This window comes from Wasmannia auropunctata, unplaced genomic scaffold (genome assembly GCF_000956235.1).
Source record: "Wasmannia auropunctata unplaced genomic scaffold, wasmannia.A_1.0 LD334200.1, whole genome shotgun sequence".
NCBI lineage: Eukaryota > Metazoa > Arthropoda > Insecta > Hymenoptera > Formicidae > Wasmannia > Wasmannia auropunctata.
Window position 1 is genome coordinate 195038 of NW_012028690.1, and position 17313 is coordinate 212350.

General features: G+C 36.9%; 1 protein-coding gene across 1 annotated transcript in view; it reads left to right on the forward strand.

Moving 5' to 3' along the window:
* Window positions 1-6986, forward strand: part of LOC105459247 — a gene marked incomplete at its 3' end in the record, with an annotated part of 94083 nt that extends 87097 nt beyond the window's left edge. Inside the window, exon 4 of the mRNA XM_011705112.1 lies at window positions 6755-6986. Within this exon, the coding sequence (XP_011703414.1) occupies window positions 6755-6986 (232 nt within the window). The remainder of the gene's footprint in view (window positions 1-6754) is intronic.
* Between the last annotated feature and the right edge of the window lie 10327 nt (window positions 6987-17313).

Here is a 17313-nt window from a genome sequence, read left to right on the forward strand (position 1 = left end):
TTGAATATCAGAAATTCTATGCTGCCTCGTCTTTCTCTTGCATCCTTTACATAAAACGCAAGCAGAATGCTAAGTTTGGCAGTACATTCTGTAACATTAATACGTCAATTGCGTGCACAATGCGCAAAAATTAAAAATAATTTGCAATGCATAATGCGTTTGGCAAACAACAACTGTGTCATGTAATTTAATTATTTATGTGCATAAGACTTGTGTTAATTTGAATTGGTATGAGTAACATTGTGCATACTGTCCCTTAATAGAGCAGTATATAGTAATAGCAAAGTCGCATAAACTTGGTGAACGGTATTACTGAATTATCTAACTATACGCGAGCATTGTACCGTAAGCGTACACAACATCGTGAGTAATACGGTGTGCACTCCATCACTTCATTATTTTATATCCGACGAGCTATGCTATTTCTGGAAAGCATTCCATCAGAAAGAAAATTCTCCGGAAACCTCGTTAGAAATGAAATGTTGAATCTTTTGAAATTACACTACACTGTCAGACGAAGCAATTTTTTTTTTTTATACAATCGCGTTATGTGATAGTCAGATATATGATATATACAGATTGCTTCGGACAGCGTGTGCTTTGTTCGAACAATAACTTTTTAATAATTATTTAATTCTGCAACAAATTTCAAAGCAATTTTTTTCCTAGAAAATTGAGAAAGCAATATTTTTCACTTATATAATCTCTAATTTTAAGACTTAATGTCTTGGTAATTAAGTTTGGGAGTTAAACTTCTGCCAAAAGTAAAATTTACTTAAAATTAATCGTGGAAACAAGAATATCTTTGCGCTCTTGAAATTTAATTTTCCATTAATCTTTAAATTTCAATGCCAAACATTATTTTATAATTTTCATAAATCAGATGAGGTTTTATCAAATTATTATAGCAAATTACAAATTTCGATGAATTAGATGAATCTATATTATATGCATTTACGCTCATTTGATTTTATATAAATTAATTTTGATATGTATACATTTATACTAAATGTATAATTATTACGTAATTAACATTACCCGTGTTGGAACACGTGTTGTATGTTTCATACAAAAGTTATGATTATTATTGATATTTACTCGCTAGTTAACTGTATGATAGTCGTTGGTACGTTTATGCGCTTGTAACTTTCACGAGTATTTCAAAGCAGTAAATATTTGAGGTTGCAATCAATTTTAGGAGCTAAATTTCTGCTCGTTAAATTTGAACGGTTAATCCTTTTACATCCGAGATTTAAATATCAACATTGCTGGAAAATTAAATTGCAAGAAAATATGAAATTTTGGTAGAAATAAATCGATTTTAGTTTTGTTATGCGATGAATGTACAATTAAACACTAGAATGAAGGCAAAAATGTATCGATTAAGTAAATTATTATCACGTAACAAGCCAATTTTTATTCAGTTTCTTAGCCGATTTGAGTTTTTCCTGCACATAATGAAAATGTAATAGGATACAGCGGGGTAATTTGAATAGTGGGGTAATTTGGATAATAGTGAGCATTTGCAAGAATTTCAGAAAAATAAGAAATTTTAAGATACATTTCATTATATCAATGTCTGATATAATGAAATGTATCTTAAAATCTCTTATTTTTCTGAAATTCTTGCAAATGCTTATTATTATCCAAATTACCCCGCTGTACCCTATGATTTATTATTTTCTTATCGTTTATGTATAACAACAATTGTTTCTCAATGACGCGAATTATATGGCGTAAACCGTTAAGACGTAATAATTCCACTTTATGCAAAATTACAACATTTTTCGAAAATGTCGCATAATTTCATTTTGTACAAGGTGAGGTTGCTTATCAAGAAGATTGCACATATATGTTAATGACGAAATTTCTACGTATTCGCGCTCTAATGTTCTCATGAATGTAAAATAGATTCAGATCTTAATATAACGCTCGAGAGTGGTGAACGCTATATCGAAATCGCTTGTAATTCTGCTTAAGCACGTTCCTCTCAATGCACCGACAAATGCGTGACTAAATCACTTCACGCAAATTCACTTCCGAATTTTCCATCAAGTTTTGTTCTCGTAAATTTCCAAGATATTTTTTTCCCACGAGAAACTCGTGTTATTAAAATTATACGTTATCGTTGGAAAATGTTTGATTGTATACACATACATAGAAATTCTATAGCAATTTTTTCATCAAAACATCGAATAAAACATCCATTAGGAATTTGCGTTGTTACAACATTACATTATCCGGCGCATAATACTTTTATTGAGCGCGCTTAATTAAATTTTTTCTCATCTTCTATATTACAGTAACAATTTTTGAAAATTTTTTACAAAAATGAATTTAAATATGAAATTCATTAACTTTTTATCTTAAGTAATATGTGATATTAAAAAAGTATTAATTTATTTGTATTTAATAATTGCAAATATATTTATTATTACCGAAAAAATAGTTTTAAATTTGGAAAATGAGAAGAATGTTTTGGACACAGATATAGCCGATAAAATATTACATACAAAGTTTTAATGTATGATTTAATTTACACTGTGCCAAAATTTATATTTATTTCATTAATTATTTCATTTAAAATATATTTTTAAATAATATCAGAGCAAAAATTTTGTGCCAATTAGCTGTTATACGAATGTACTATTGTCATTTTAATTGAAGAAATGCGTCATGTTTAATTGGCATAGTCTTTTCATTTGCGGGAACATATGGATGGTAGTCATCAAAAATTTGTATATGTAGTAGTATGTCATTCCAACTTTGAAATTGACTTCCGATAAGCGGAGAACAAGATTGATGATTGAATGATGCATGATGGCTGTCGAAATTTCTGGCAACCGTTGGCCATTTCAATCTGCAAAATTCAAGGATCAGTCATATCATCCAATATTCCAGCCATCAAACGCAAGCGAATGCATTTATATAAAATGCTTTGAAAATGTTTTTGCAGTGATAGCGAATAAAAACTTTTGTAAATATATTTATTTCGAATGACACGTTATTTATTTATGAATGAAACGGATTTAATGCATTCTTCCGCGATGGGACTTTTTTAAATTAATCTGTTTAAAAATTTCGATTATTTTTAAATTATTTTTATTTTTTTTTTATTTTTTGAAGCAAAAATAAAGACGATTCTTATTTTTTATCTTTATATAAAATATTTGTCCATATTTATGAAGTCGCTCCATTGCTTTATTGCAATTAATTAGTTGAAAATGTGATGAACGTTTTCATGAATTCTTTAACATTTATTAATCCATTTATTGCCCATATTTACTTTCCATATAATGTCGTCGTATTGGAATCTCCTGCTTTTTCGTTCATAATATTGTTGACCTTATTGTATTCCTATCTTTTCTTTTTCTGGTAGGATACTTTAGGTTTTATTGTTCCTCCGTCTATTCCCGGTGCTCCTCCGTCAAATATTTAAAAGTTTCCTCTTTTTCACCGAGTTGCTGTAAATGTATCACATCTATTTTTCAGCAGACAGTCTTCGTAGAAAACTTATCTCCATTGTTTTCTTTTTACTCTTTGCTTTAATTGTGCTGATACCGTTACTGTCTTACTACACGGGATGCATTCCGATCAATATTCTTTGACGTGATTAACGAATTTTGTATAAAACTAATGGACACTCGAAAAGAAAAATATTCAACGCGATGGATGATCTTCGAAGATTCCATTTCCACCACGCAATCTCGCCATCGATCACGGCGATGCTCGCGATTCGTTACGATTGGCAGGCATAATATCTGCAGATCGTCTTCTTTATTAGCAGCATTCGAATTCAGGCAGAAGATCCTTCCCCGCGGCAAAACGAGGCTATCCGCACCCCCCGGACGGGATATGAATTTCATATTTTACGATAACATCGCAAGATGCTCGTAGGGTAAACGAATTTTGTCCCGGTACAGTTTTCACGTGCTCAAAGGAAAATTGTATCCGCACTTGAATTTTCCCGAACGTTACTTCCCTTCGTTTATATCGATTTTCTCGTATCGTATAACGGCGTCGTGTAAAAATTTGCACCGCAGTAGAGCCGCGCGGTAATAAATCGATATTAAAACGCGTGTACTTAATCGAAATTTACTTTAAATAGAACAGAGAAAACTCGGCACAAAATAGACAGAATTCTTTATGTCACAGTAAAAGTTTCATCGCGTAATTCTCTTGCGATATCTGACTATTGCGCGTTGGTCATTTTTTTTCTCATACTCTTTATTCTGTTATTTTAATAAAAGTTCAGGAAAAAGTACAAGTCATAATTATGAATTTTTTACAACAATAGACGTTAATAAAGCTCTTGTTCATAAGAAAAAAATTAAAGTTGAAAATTCCCGCCTTTTTCGATAAAATATGCTACGTCATGTAATTTTATATTTTAAATTTATATCATAATATTTCAGTAATACTTTATATTTGTATATTCGAATAACATTTAATTTATTACGAGACAAAGGGAGTTTTCTACATTTATACTTTTTCTGAACGTCTCAGATTTCTATTTGAACGTTTTTTCTTTCATACAACAGGATATTAAATATCAGCCATTCATGAATTCGTGCTCGCATTGCGCAAGGAATAGCGTCGCCTCGACATCGCTATCGTGCTTCTTTATCGATTTTTTTTGCGCCTTTCTCGATACTATTCATTGACGGAACGTGGCAACGTAACCGGGATTCGATTAATCGTTCTATCGTTTCACGAGTCGTCGGTTTATCGTCGCCTCGAGCAGAGCTTAGGAGACTTCACGGTTATTCCTTTCACTTGACTTACCAGCAATAGCTTCCGGTTTCATCTCAAGTACGTTGGCTTCAAGTGCTTCGCTGTATAAAGTACACATATACGAAGCCCGTAGTTAAGAACGTGAGAGTAATCGAAAAGTCCAAGTTGAGAAGATACTATAACGCGTTATCGAGGTGCACCGATTGAAAATCTCGGAACATCTTTTATATTTATCACAATATTATTCTATTAGAATAGAAAACCTAAAGAGAAGCGATATTATTGGCGAAATATCATAAACGGAAATTGAGTTGTGACATATAGCTCGATTTATCGTGTGAATGAATTGACCTCCCGCTCTTTCGTAACGTTACAATTTTGTTAACACTGTGTTTCACTTGATTTACATTAAATAATTTTAAATATATAAATACATATATGATAACACGAGAGGTATTTACAAATTCCACGCGCGTTTGATTTTCTCGCTTAATGTGCGCAGTTTATTTATTCTAGTGCTATTGAGAAAGTTCTATTTACGAGTATCGAAAAACATAATGCCGAAATCTGTTCGACTCAACTTTCTAAATTATTCGAGGAATTTAATTATTCTTCAGAGTATTAGCTCGATGAATGTTTGACTGAAATACGCTATTCAATTTTGATAATAATAAGCTCTAGCTATATTTTAATTTGGACGCAAGTTAGTCCGAAAGCATGAGTCACTAATTAGCATACGATAAAATAAATGGCGATAATTTTCCCACCGGCTTGATTTGATGCTTGGAAATTAACCGACAAAGTAAACGTACACTTCTCAGTTTGAATCGTCATATTTTAATTATGTAAATAATCGCGATCGAAATAAGTTTTTTTAAATATAATTTACGTATAATTCTCATTTACTGCCAGTTGTATGCTTAATGGATGCACTGTATGTATTCTGTGTACATGTGTATAATGTGTGTGGGGGGGGGGGAGAGGTAATGGGCAAGCGAAGATATTTTTCGTGTAAATACGTAAAATACGTTTGTGGAAGATTTTTTTATTTTTTTTCCCCGAGTGAAGTACGCAGCGAACATTTAATATCTTCGGCCGCTATGGAACCTTGATGGCTTAGTGATAAAGTTGAAGTGCTTTGTAAATTGACGATCCGTTCCCGGTGCATCCAATTTCTCCAAAAATATTTGTGCAACGAACGAAATTGAAATGTGTATATAATATGCATTTCGACATTTATTCGTAAACATCGGGACGAACTTGGCAATAAATTCGAATAATCGCCGCTACAAATATTAGATGCATTGTTTAAGTGTAACATTAATACTGTAGTTAAGAAATGGTGAGGATTACGTTTCAAATAAAATTGATTTTAACAAACCGATAATTATTTTACTAATTGTTGAATTTTTAAGAGATTCCCGCGTTTCACCCGAATTATCTGATATACATATCTACTGTTTGGAATTCTTCGAAAATTAGATTACTTCGTGTTACGTTTCCTGTTTGAAGTATCGCGACGATTAGTGAGTTTCCAATACAAAGTTTGCTTTATTACTTCACACAGGTCCTGTTATCTGTGCGGGGGCAATAGCCGGTTCTATTCACGGACACTTCATTTTGCTGCAGAACAAACAAGCTTTTAATCACAGTTTCAGTTTGCAGCTATTGTCTTTGCAGTGCAACGCCCCGCGTTTACCCGATTTCGCGCTACCACGGCGAAAATCAATATCCACGTACCGCGTTTAATATTTTTCCACGGTTACGCGTTCGTAACTGCCTTCTGAGGATGGCGTCGGGATTACGCAATACACGTAACCCCATTGTACTCTGCGGAAGCGCATAAAGCTGGCGACATAACGGGGTCTCCTCATTGGCGCGCTTGAATATTGGATAAGTTCGGCGGCGGGCACGGGGAAACGGAGCGATTACGGAGGCGCCCGCCTTCCCCCTGCCGTGCCGCGCTCGAGTTTCGTCGACAATGACTATAAGAGAGACCCGCGAAATTATTATGTTTCAGTTCTGCCCCGTGAAGAGCCCGTTATCGTATCGGAACGCGATCGCTACGACCCGGGAGACATGCTGAGAGCAAATTGCAGCGTGCCGCCCTCGAAGCCACCGGTTCACCTCTTATTCACGCTGAACAGCATGCCGGTAAGTGATGCCTATCGACACGATTGTCGTATTATCGAATCAGAGGAAGCGAGAGAATATGTGTTAGCGATTGGGTTTTCGGCATTATACTTGCGGTTGTATGTACAGTAGAATAGAAATTGACCTTTTCGGATAGGAAAGGTACTGGAGTGAATGATGAGCGAAATACAAACGTGCCACCGTGTCTCTCCGAGAAGAAAGAGTTGAATTGTTTTATTTATTATCAAACGAATTATCCTGCGTAACAATCAATTTTGAAATACGATAATTTTTAACGATCACTTTTGCTGCCTCAGTGTACCCATTACGTGGGTGTTACACATTCCACTCGTCGGACCAGATAGGAAATTAGCCGAGTGTGAAAACATGCAAACCGTTGAAAATGTATATGTTATAAAAATACTTCGAGCCGTGGTTATTCTTCCTTCTTTTTGTCAAACGGTCCATTTAACAGCTGCACCCCTTTTTACCTTCGTACCACTCAATCGGAATCCGCTTTTCTCACATCTTCCCGTTCGAAATGGGTCCTTTTATAAAAATTGTTAAATCGAAGACTATTTGCTCTTGCCACCCCATGAAACTCGTAAGCCTCATTGAAAGTGCACATTTCGATATCGATTTTCAATTTACCGAATGTATGTGTCTACACAGCGGCTATTATCATCGTCGCCAATGTTTATTGTAGTAGGAAACTCCTCTAACCGTTCGGAAAGGAGATCATTTCCGCACGTTACTATTTTCCCCTTTATCGCCGAAATCACGCGCTCGAAATGGGCTCCATTTATTACCGGCTTTTAACTGATGTGCACGGAATTTGCATAGTCCTACTGGCGCGAGGGCACATTTTAGAGCTCAATTTAGTCGGAAATAATTCCGGCGTAAGAACATTGAGGAACCTGGCGAGTTCTACGAAGGGAGGAGACGCATTGACAGACATTAAAGAGGTTAAGCGAGCCCTTTGTCCCGCGAAAATGTAACGCCGTAATACGCGTATAGTCTGTTTTGGCAATCCAGTTCTTATACCGAGATTGACGACCCGTACAGGAATTAGAGCGCGGATGATTAAGCCTCACCCGGATGTAGACGCGCCGCGAACGTCGTCTCCGAGGGTAAAAGGTTTTATCAAACGCCGTCCGCGGGATACGGGAATTTGAATAATCGGATAATCCGTGCGAAAGCCGCCAGGAGCACCGAACGAAATATTAATAACTGCGATACGAGGAAAAATGTTGTCGAGTAACTTTTACCGAGTGAAACGCGCGGCGCGGCACGGGCGCAGCCTCCGGCGATGCATTACCCATAATCTCCGGAGAGATGACGTCACGGGGATCTCATTAGCTGATACAGCTAAATGCAAAATGGAAGCGCGGTCCAGGCTCGATCGCCCGCGGAAATCCGAAATTCGCCATCGACTTTGATCGAGCGGGATTCCGCCGCCTGAACGCAGCGCGTCTTTTGTCTCGCTATGTTAATTTCCACATTTTTAAACAGAAGAGACATCCTCCATCCTAGCGAGTATTTCACCCTTGATTGTTTGCATTATGAGCGTTACGCTCAAAGAGAGAAATATAACTGTCGTCTTTTAACGAAACTGATTGACAGGAAACTGTTTGGTCATCGCCAGTATCTTACGATATTAATCAGAATCATATAAATCTACTAGACAAATATTCAATAATTTGGAATAATCTATTATCCGAAGATTGTTATTTTTCTAACATTGTTTCCTACTTGGGTTTCTAATGCCGTTTATACGCATCATTTATTATACGTCTGGAAGCAGAATTGTTCAGTCAACAATAGTTAAGTTGCTGTTTATACGCGTCATTGTTATACATCTGGAAACAGAATTGTTTAGTCAACGTAGTTAATTTGTTTTGGTCGATCGAATCGAGATGATCGAGATGATAGCGAATCGTAACTTTCTTCGTAAGATTGTAACGATATTATCTCCCGGATGTGCGTGATAGTAAAAAGTCGGGAAAATACGAATCCGACGAAATCAACCGCGGGTTTCATGGGATCTGGGAAATTAGTATCGCGTATATACATACATATAAGTGCAAGTAAAGCGAAGGAGCGGCGCCGACGAGGCCGGGCGGCGGAGGGGTAGTAACGAATTGCCCAGGTCAGGAGCGACCGGGTCGGTCTGCTAGCTTCTTACGGCTAACGTCTTGTCGAGAAACTCGTCGAATTTGCAGGGAACGTTTCTGAGAGCGTAGAAGATATCTTGTCGCGGAAACAACGGTTTCTTACGGCCGGGGCGTTGCCAGTACAAGTTTACTCGCGCCGGAAAAAGTAGTTTGCTCCTAGGAAAAACTTTTAGGTAGTTGATCTCTAGCCGAGAAGGTTTATTCTCCGATTTATTCGTAAATCTTTTCAATTGTTATTTCAATTATTATTGCCGTATTATTTCAATATTTATTAATGAATAACGCGTATTTACTGCTTATTATAAATATTATAAATTGCATAAATACGCAACATCACATCCATCAATTGTAGTACACGACAAATTATGTCTTTAATGCTGTTGCTGAACTTCTTAATGAAAAAGAAGTTCAGTTTTGTCGTGCTAATTTTCACTTTGATAATACAATTTTATAGATCATTATATGAGTATATTAAAACTTATTAAATTTTAATATTAAAACATTGTAAAATGTTTGCTGTTATATTCAAAGTCATCTATAATTTTTTTGTTCGATAATATAGTTATATACACACATAAGATAAATATACATTGAAATATATTTATTATTATTATGTTATATTAATGTAGATAATATTTGTTCACGTATATATTTTCAACACAAAATGTGTGTAATTACAATATCAATACTGATATTAAAGACCACATTATCAGTGAAATATTTTTGCCGCGAACGTAGTAATATGCGATAAGAGTCTTAATGTCGATAGGTGCATACTAAATTTCAGACGAATTTAAATAGAAAATCGACTATAATTGATATGCTTTTATGCTTATTAATTGTTCCTATTTTTTCATGATGTGACGCAAATATGTAACATGCCGTCAGGATATCTTTGATGATATGAAAATTGATAAATTACAGTTTTAATGGCATGATATATCGCAAAAGAGACAAACGGTTTAACTCCGGGGCACGTAACGGATATTATTATCATTAAATGAAACACCGTAACACATTTATTATATCGCGTACAATAAATCTCCCTTAATTCTACTAATACATTAAGCATACCGAAAGCGCTTAGAAACTTTTAATTGTAGCAGTTCACGCAACGTACTCGTATTTTATAGTAACTTCATCCGAATGACGTTTACATCGCGTACACCCGCGGCCAGATATTCCTAAGGTTAATCTACGCACCGGCACTATCACGGGCACGCGAATAAATTTTGCGCAACTGACGCGCGCTCTTACGCAGATATCAATATGCAGTCGTTATCCTTTAATACCCCTATAGCTCGACATCGTAAGCGGCGCTAGATCACGCGCGATCTCGCTTATCCTATTGTACATTCGCGTGCACGTATAAGGCAACGTATAACGCGGTGCTCGGACACACTCTCGTCCGGTATATAAACCGATATAACTCCGAAAAGACAAGAGGTACAAAGAGCGCAAAAGAGATACAAAGTGCGCTCCTAGTTCACCATACGGTTTCACATAAACGACACCAGTGCGATATGATATCATATATTTCACATGGTTCCAGTACATCGATCTTAAAGTAGCCACATTTGGAAGGGGCAAGTCAGCCGCCCGTGACTATAATCGGCATACCTGTTAATTTTTCATATTTTTGAGGAGCTTTGCAAGATCAGATTAGTTGGTCCGATTTGTTTTTTCTTTAGATTTTAATCCTGGATTATTTTGTTCAGATATTTTTACGATATTATAAGTTCTCTCTCACTTTCTCTCTCCGTGCTTTATTTCCTATCTTTCCCTTCTACATCCTTCGCATCATCCACACGAGATTTACACGCTCGTGAAGAACAACCTATCGGAATACCATGTATTACTCGATAATATGAGCGGGATTTGTTATTTGAGTGAGATTTATTGTGGTTTTATGCGTCGCTCGACACGTATATAACCGTGCTACCGAACCTGGCAATGGCAAATTACGACCTCTCTCTGAAATATCTGTTTGATGCTCCGCATTTTTTGCCCCCTCGGGATTTCGTTTTTAATGAATTTGTTGGATATTTTTTCCGCGAAAGGATTAATGTTTGGTCTTTCCGATTTTATGCTACCCGCGGATTTGTGCTTCAGCTTTCAACTTAAACGCGGATCTTATTTGATGTATTAATTTGCGCTTTTACGTTTACAACTGAAGTAACAAACGATAAACACTGATGTTGAGATGAAAACGCGTTATAAAACGAGTTAAGAAATCAACTTCCACGTAACATTTTGTTTTAAAATTACAGTTTGCAAGAAAATATTTAAATAATGTAGGAAAAAATTTACGGTATAAATTAATAAATACTTACGATTTTTAAGGATCTCTAGTTATACTTATTGTTAGTACATAATTTGAAAATATTATTTGTAATAATAATATAAATAATACAAATAAATTTGAGAGCCCTTCTATAGTCACGGCTGGATTTTGATGCCTAATAAATTCTATATGAATTTATTAAATCTATTATTCAGCCATTTAAACTGCGCGCCGAATCAATGTCGGACTTGTAACGCAATCATTAGCTGAAGTTGGAACAGTGAGATCACAATTGATCTTTATTCCTTAATAATTCGATGTGACTAAGCATCTTAAAATTCTGCGAAGAACAACTTATTGCAAAAAAGATTACAATGTCGGCTGCGTTTTGTATTATTCACTTACGCGGTCAAATTAATAATTATTTAATATACGTGCCTCTAACATACATTCTCACTCAATATACCGGTTATTGCGATAAGTATCATCACATGCCTCGGTGATTGAATTGGTTAGACGTCCCGCAAAGTCGGGATTCTCAGGTTCAAACTCTGACTGAGGTATTTTAAAATATAAATATTATTTATATTAAACAACTGATAAAAAATAACATTTTAATATTAATAATAAAAGCAAAATTTATGTATAGTAAATATTGTATTATTATTAATTATGACCGTGCTATTTTTTATTAGTTTAATCTTACTTTTTGATATTATTTTGTGTTTACACGATTGAAAATTTTTTAATTAAATACTAAAAGATTCAACATCTTTTCAGGTTGATTTCTTTTAACTTTTTCGAAATTCATACCATCCCAATTCGTTCGATTATCGTGGAGCAGGTGTACTTTGTTTGAGTATCGCGGCACATAATACGAACAACATTCTTTTTGTTTATTCTTCACTCGGTTTTAGTCTCTCCCCCTCTTCCTTCCTCCCCCGAGTTAAGAGAAGTCGCGACTTGCTCGCGTCTTGACGGGAGCGCCGCTAAACTTACTTCACCGCGACGAAACCGAGTTTCGGGGTTACCTGCGCAAACAGAATCTTCGACATCGCCTCCCGCTGTGTCCTTAATCAACTTATAAACCATGGTAACTTTTACCAATCAGAAACACATCCCGCGGGAAAGAAGATCGGGATCGCAGCTGTGCCGGAAGGGGGAGGGGGCGGGAGGGACAAAAACTTTATTGGATCGTAAGTCGCCACCTGAAGGTAAAGAGCGAGCGCCGACCGTTGTCCGTGCACTTACGACTTCCCAGAACGACGCTGCGAGTATTTTCTTTCTCTTGCCCTCCGTGGAACGGAAGCGCGACCGTGTTGTTTTTGTAATCTCGCGAGGTATCCGACAGATATTGTAAAACAGGACAAGGAAGAACTTAAGGACACGTAGTAAAATAACCGCCGGTAGCACCAGTGAAAACATTATCTTAAACTGCACTGGCGCGCGAGGCGACGGTCTCTCTTTCCCTTCAATCCGATACCGATACCGTGACCGATATCGCTTAGGTGCGCTTTGGTGCGCGAACTATGATATTCGAACTCCATTAAACTATAATCTTTAAGCTGCTCGAGCCGCTACGCTAGAAAGTCTAATGAATGCACGATTATGTGCGCAGAAGAGCTGCGACGATTCTCGAGTGCTTATCATTAAAGCCTCCTTACCGCAAATAACGATATAGTTGAATGTCTTCCAGGTGATCGTAAAGGAACATATGGATGATTGTTCGCGCGTTAGGCATGTCCCCGCTCGCCTTAACACATCTTGCTCTTTCGACTTGGTTGTTAGCCAACGCGGCACTATATACTTTTGCATATATTTGAGTACAAGTCTGGCGCGCTGCGACCGGGGAACGACGAAATGTTAAAAAGTAGCGGTGTCTTCTTACTACTTTTGATTTCTCCGCAGACTGTCGCCGACAACTCGAATTTTTTAACTGAACTTTCGTGAACTATATATGAGTATTATGTAATGTCATTTCAGTGCGCTTGTATCTCATTTCTACGTCTGCGAATCTTTTCTTGTGTTAAAACTAATTGGATATATCTAACGAGAACAAAAAGTGCAGCCCCATTTCGCTTAAAATTGATCGAAAGTATTGTACCGCTGACCCGAATTTCGCGCGGCACCATTGAATTTACTGCATCATAAACCATGACTCCATGTATCGCCTGCAATTGCTGCACGATGCATCAAAAGCTTCGTTCAAAGTCGGCACTTTGTTACCATTTACCATCGTAACACCTGCGTCCGCATGAAATTACTGCGGGTGCTCGATTGTGTTGCGAACTGTCAAAAATCCGTATATATCCGGCGTACGAGATATTAAATGCTGAATTTTTGGTATGGTTTTTGCGAAGAGTATCGGAGGTCCCTTAATGAAACTATTTGCTGTAATCATTGTGTTAAATCTTGTATCTCAGACTGATTGAAAGCCTCGCGAGTATACCAGTATACGGGGTAAAAGAGGTCGATGTCGATACTCCGAACTTTTACGTAACTAAATTTAATCCGGCACGAGACACGTTAAAATAGCATGGCGTAACGAACGTTCCTTTGGAACTTTGTACTGAAAACAACACGATGTTATACGTGATCACGAAGTGTGATATTCCAACGGTACTTTCTCATTCTCCGCGGCAAATAGACAGGTGTCTAAATGTGATAACGGAAGGATTTACCGCGACGAAAGTACGTCCTTTATTTCCACTACGGCTTCGCTGGCCAGCGCTGTCTGCAAACACCAGCCCACTTTCCCGCATGGCTTCAGTGTAATGAAATGCATCGCTCTTTGAGGGTATAATCCGATGCAGATTAAAACCCCGGCCCTCTCCCCCCCCCCCCGTCTCTCCATCGTCCCACCGTGCCGTGAAACAAATTGCAGCACAACGCCGCGGGGGGAGGCAAGAGCGTTGAAGCTAATCCGACACCGGGCTCGTCACGGCTTTATATCGAGGAATAAACGAAGACGTCCTCGACGGGAACAACCCGAAACTCGTCGAAGCTGCATTTTTAACCCTTCGCGGTCGGACATCGAGCACCACTCGACGCCCGAGCCTTATTGTGAAGTCAGTTTTAAGGGGATTGATATTTGACACGATGACGCCAGTATATATAGCAGTTCCTGTCTGCAGCACACACGCAACTCGTGCTTTTTTTTTGTATACATGATTTATTTATAGACCTCTGTCCAGTTCTGAATTTTCGCGTATGCGAACCACGAGAATCGGCAATTGATTGCTCTATGCGACTGTGCGTAATGAGGCGAAACACGCGAAAAATGTCGGCGATGTATTATAGCAGTGCATTATGGACCGAAGCGGAACATTTCGCCCGTCGTCTCGTAATATCATCGCGGATTTCACTCGTATAACATACGACAGCAGAAACGGAGAAATTGAGCGACAATCCAACCTTAGCCAACCCACTCCCTCGCCCTGCTCCCTCCCCCGCCTCCGGCCAAGCCATCAACTTCTTCTCCGCGGTCTCGCGGTATCGCACCACCTCGCACCCGCCGTTGCTCTTTCCCTCCATACACACATACACAGATACACGCGCCGGCCCATTCATTAAGTCTCGAGAACGTCCTCGCAATTTCTATAGGGTCGTCAGTAGACGTGTACACGACGTGCCGTTTGTTCTCCTCTGAAACTCGAGATGTCCTCCTCGGATAACACGATGAGACCGTGATGGCTAGTGCACACTGGCGCGATCACGACATGAAGTGATGAAGAGAGAGCGAGAGAGAAAACCGCCCGAAAGATAATGAAAGCCTACATCCGCGACCTACGACTACAAGACGAGACGAACGATTGCGGGCCTTGACCCGGCGCGAGGGGCCATGGAACATCTTTTTTTTTCCCCGTCAGAAGACGTCGCGTCTCCATTCTTTACTTCAGGTGGCGATAAAGAGCTGACGCATAAGAAGCTATCTAAATCTGGAAATACCGAGATTTACGTCATCTTATTTCATAATCGATATAACTCATATTCACTTGTAAAAGGTTAAAACGATTGAAAAAATAACAGGAATAAAACGCGAAACGAATGCAATAACTTTGAATTCTTTCGTTCTTACATTATTATTATTATATAATTTTGATTTATTGTTCTTTGATTAATTTTGTATCAATATAGAAAATTATGCAACATACGTATATAAATCAATTTATATACGTCGGTTGTTTTTTCTTATTTAAGTCATTATGCCAAATAAGAATTTTTACGGAGATATTGTACATGCAAGAATTCAATATATAGAAAGTATCCATTTAGTTGGCCGTTACTGCATATAAATACTTTTGTAATATGCAACTAAGCAAAAGTAAATGTCACTATGTTTGAAACACGTGGAACGGTCACGAACCAGGTTACGTTTTTACGGAAATATCTGTTTTTGCAGATAGTTAATACCTCTTTTGTGCAGCATACATGGCATTTTCATAACATTTGCTTGCCTCTACTGACGTTAACGAATATTTTAGCATAAGCAGTATTCGAAAAATTTTATTCGCATTTTTCGGAGCGTTTTCAGCGATAAATGGAAGTAAAAATATATTATATTTGCCGCATTTCATTCGCGTAATCCATCGAATTCGCAAACGCGAAGTACTCTGAAATTGGATAAAATTATTATAGAAATATGTATGTGTATGCTAGAAGACTTTTTAAGATAATTTTCCGAGAGAGCCCAGAGTACTAGTCGTAAAAGCCTCTAAAGTTCTGAAACTATATGCACGTGATCTGTGTGCGGAGCACTAAATTGTATCGGTTATTCCGAGATAGCCAAAGTTTCAAGAATTTATTACTAATAGATAAGAACTAAGATGAGAGATAATTCTGCCTCAATGTAATTCAATCGTATAATTGCATCGTTTAATTTAATTATTTCATCAAAGAGCAAAGTGCATTGTTCCTCGGTTTTAATACTGAAATATTAAACGCGTTTTAAAACTTGATGATATTAATGCAAATCGTATATATCTTCTTTGCGAATACCTTTGAAATTTAATAATTTTTTTATTTACTTCAAAACAGTTTCTACTACGATTTTGCCATCATTACGCATTAATACTGTTTAAGCGCAGTTAGATATTTTACTAAATAATGCTGATAAATTTTATTACGTTGATATATTTGTAACATTATAACCGATAGAATAGAAAATACATTAATGAAATGCACTCTGGATATCATTAGCATGAAATTTATGACTTGCCACCGATCAATTAATGTTTTGCAAATGGCTCTACGGCGACGGCTGCGTAACATAGATATCACGCAAAAGTTATTGCTACAGGCTACGAATATATAACGGAAATTAGATACGCAGCGGATACTGAATTGTGATCAGTATATATCGTAAATATTAATGGAATCAGGGAGGAATATCGATTAGAAGTTCAGATTCTGTAAATGTTACTTTCATGCAAATGGACATTTTGTACGTCTTTATAATTGTAACCAATATTAACATAGTTTCTCTCCCCCGCCCCCCTCCCCGTTTTATTTAAGAATTTATTTAAGAAACTTGATAAATTAAAAAAGAGATAAGTTTAAAAGGAGTATTTATACAAATTAAGCACAACGAAAATAACTAAGTTTAAACCATGTAATTAATTAGTTTTATCATGCGTATAATAATTTATGAAAAAAATATGTATAACGAATAAAGAAAGGAAAAATATATTTCGAACACACAAATAACATTATGTGTGCATCAAGTAAATTATTTATATCAAGCGTAGTTAAATTTTTTGCATTTTCTGAATCTTATGTCGAAATAATGCCAACAATCGTTATTTTCTACAATACACGCAAATGCAGCGAAACTCTTTTTGCATTTGTTAGCAACCAGCAAATATAGAGAAAAGCAGTGGTCAAACAAGAGCAACAAGCAGATTGAGGGCAGAAAAAGATTTTAAAAAAACGTACGTTACGTATCGTAAACACGCCGAGCCTCAAAGAGTTAACATTTCCTATTTTCAT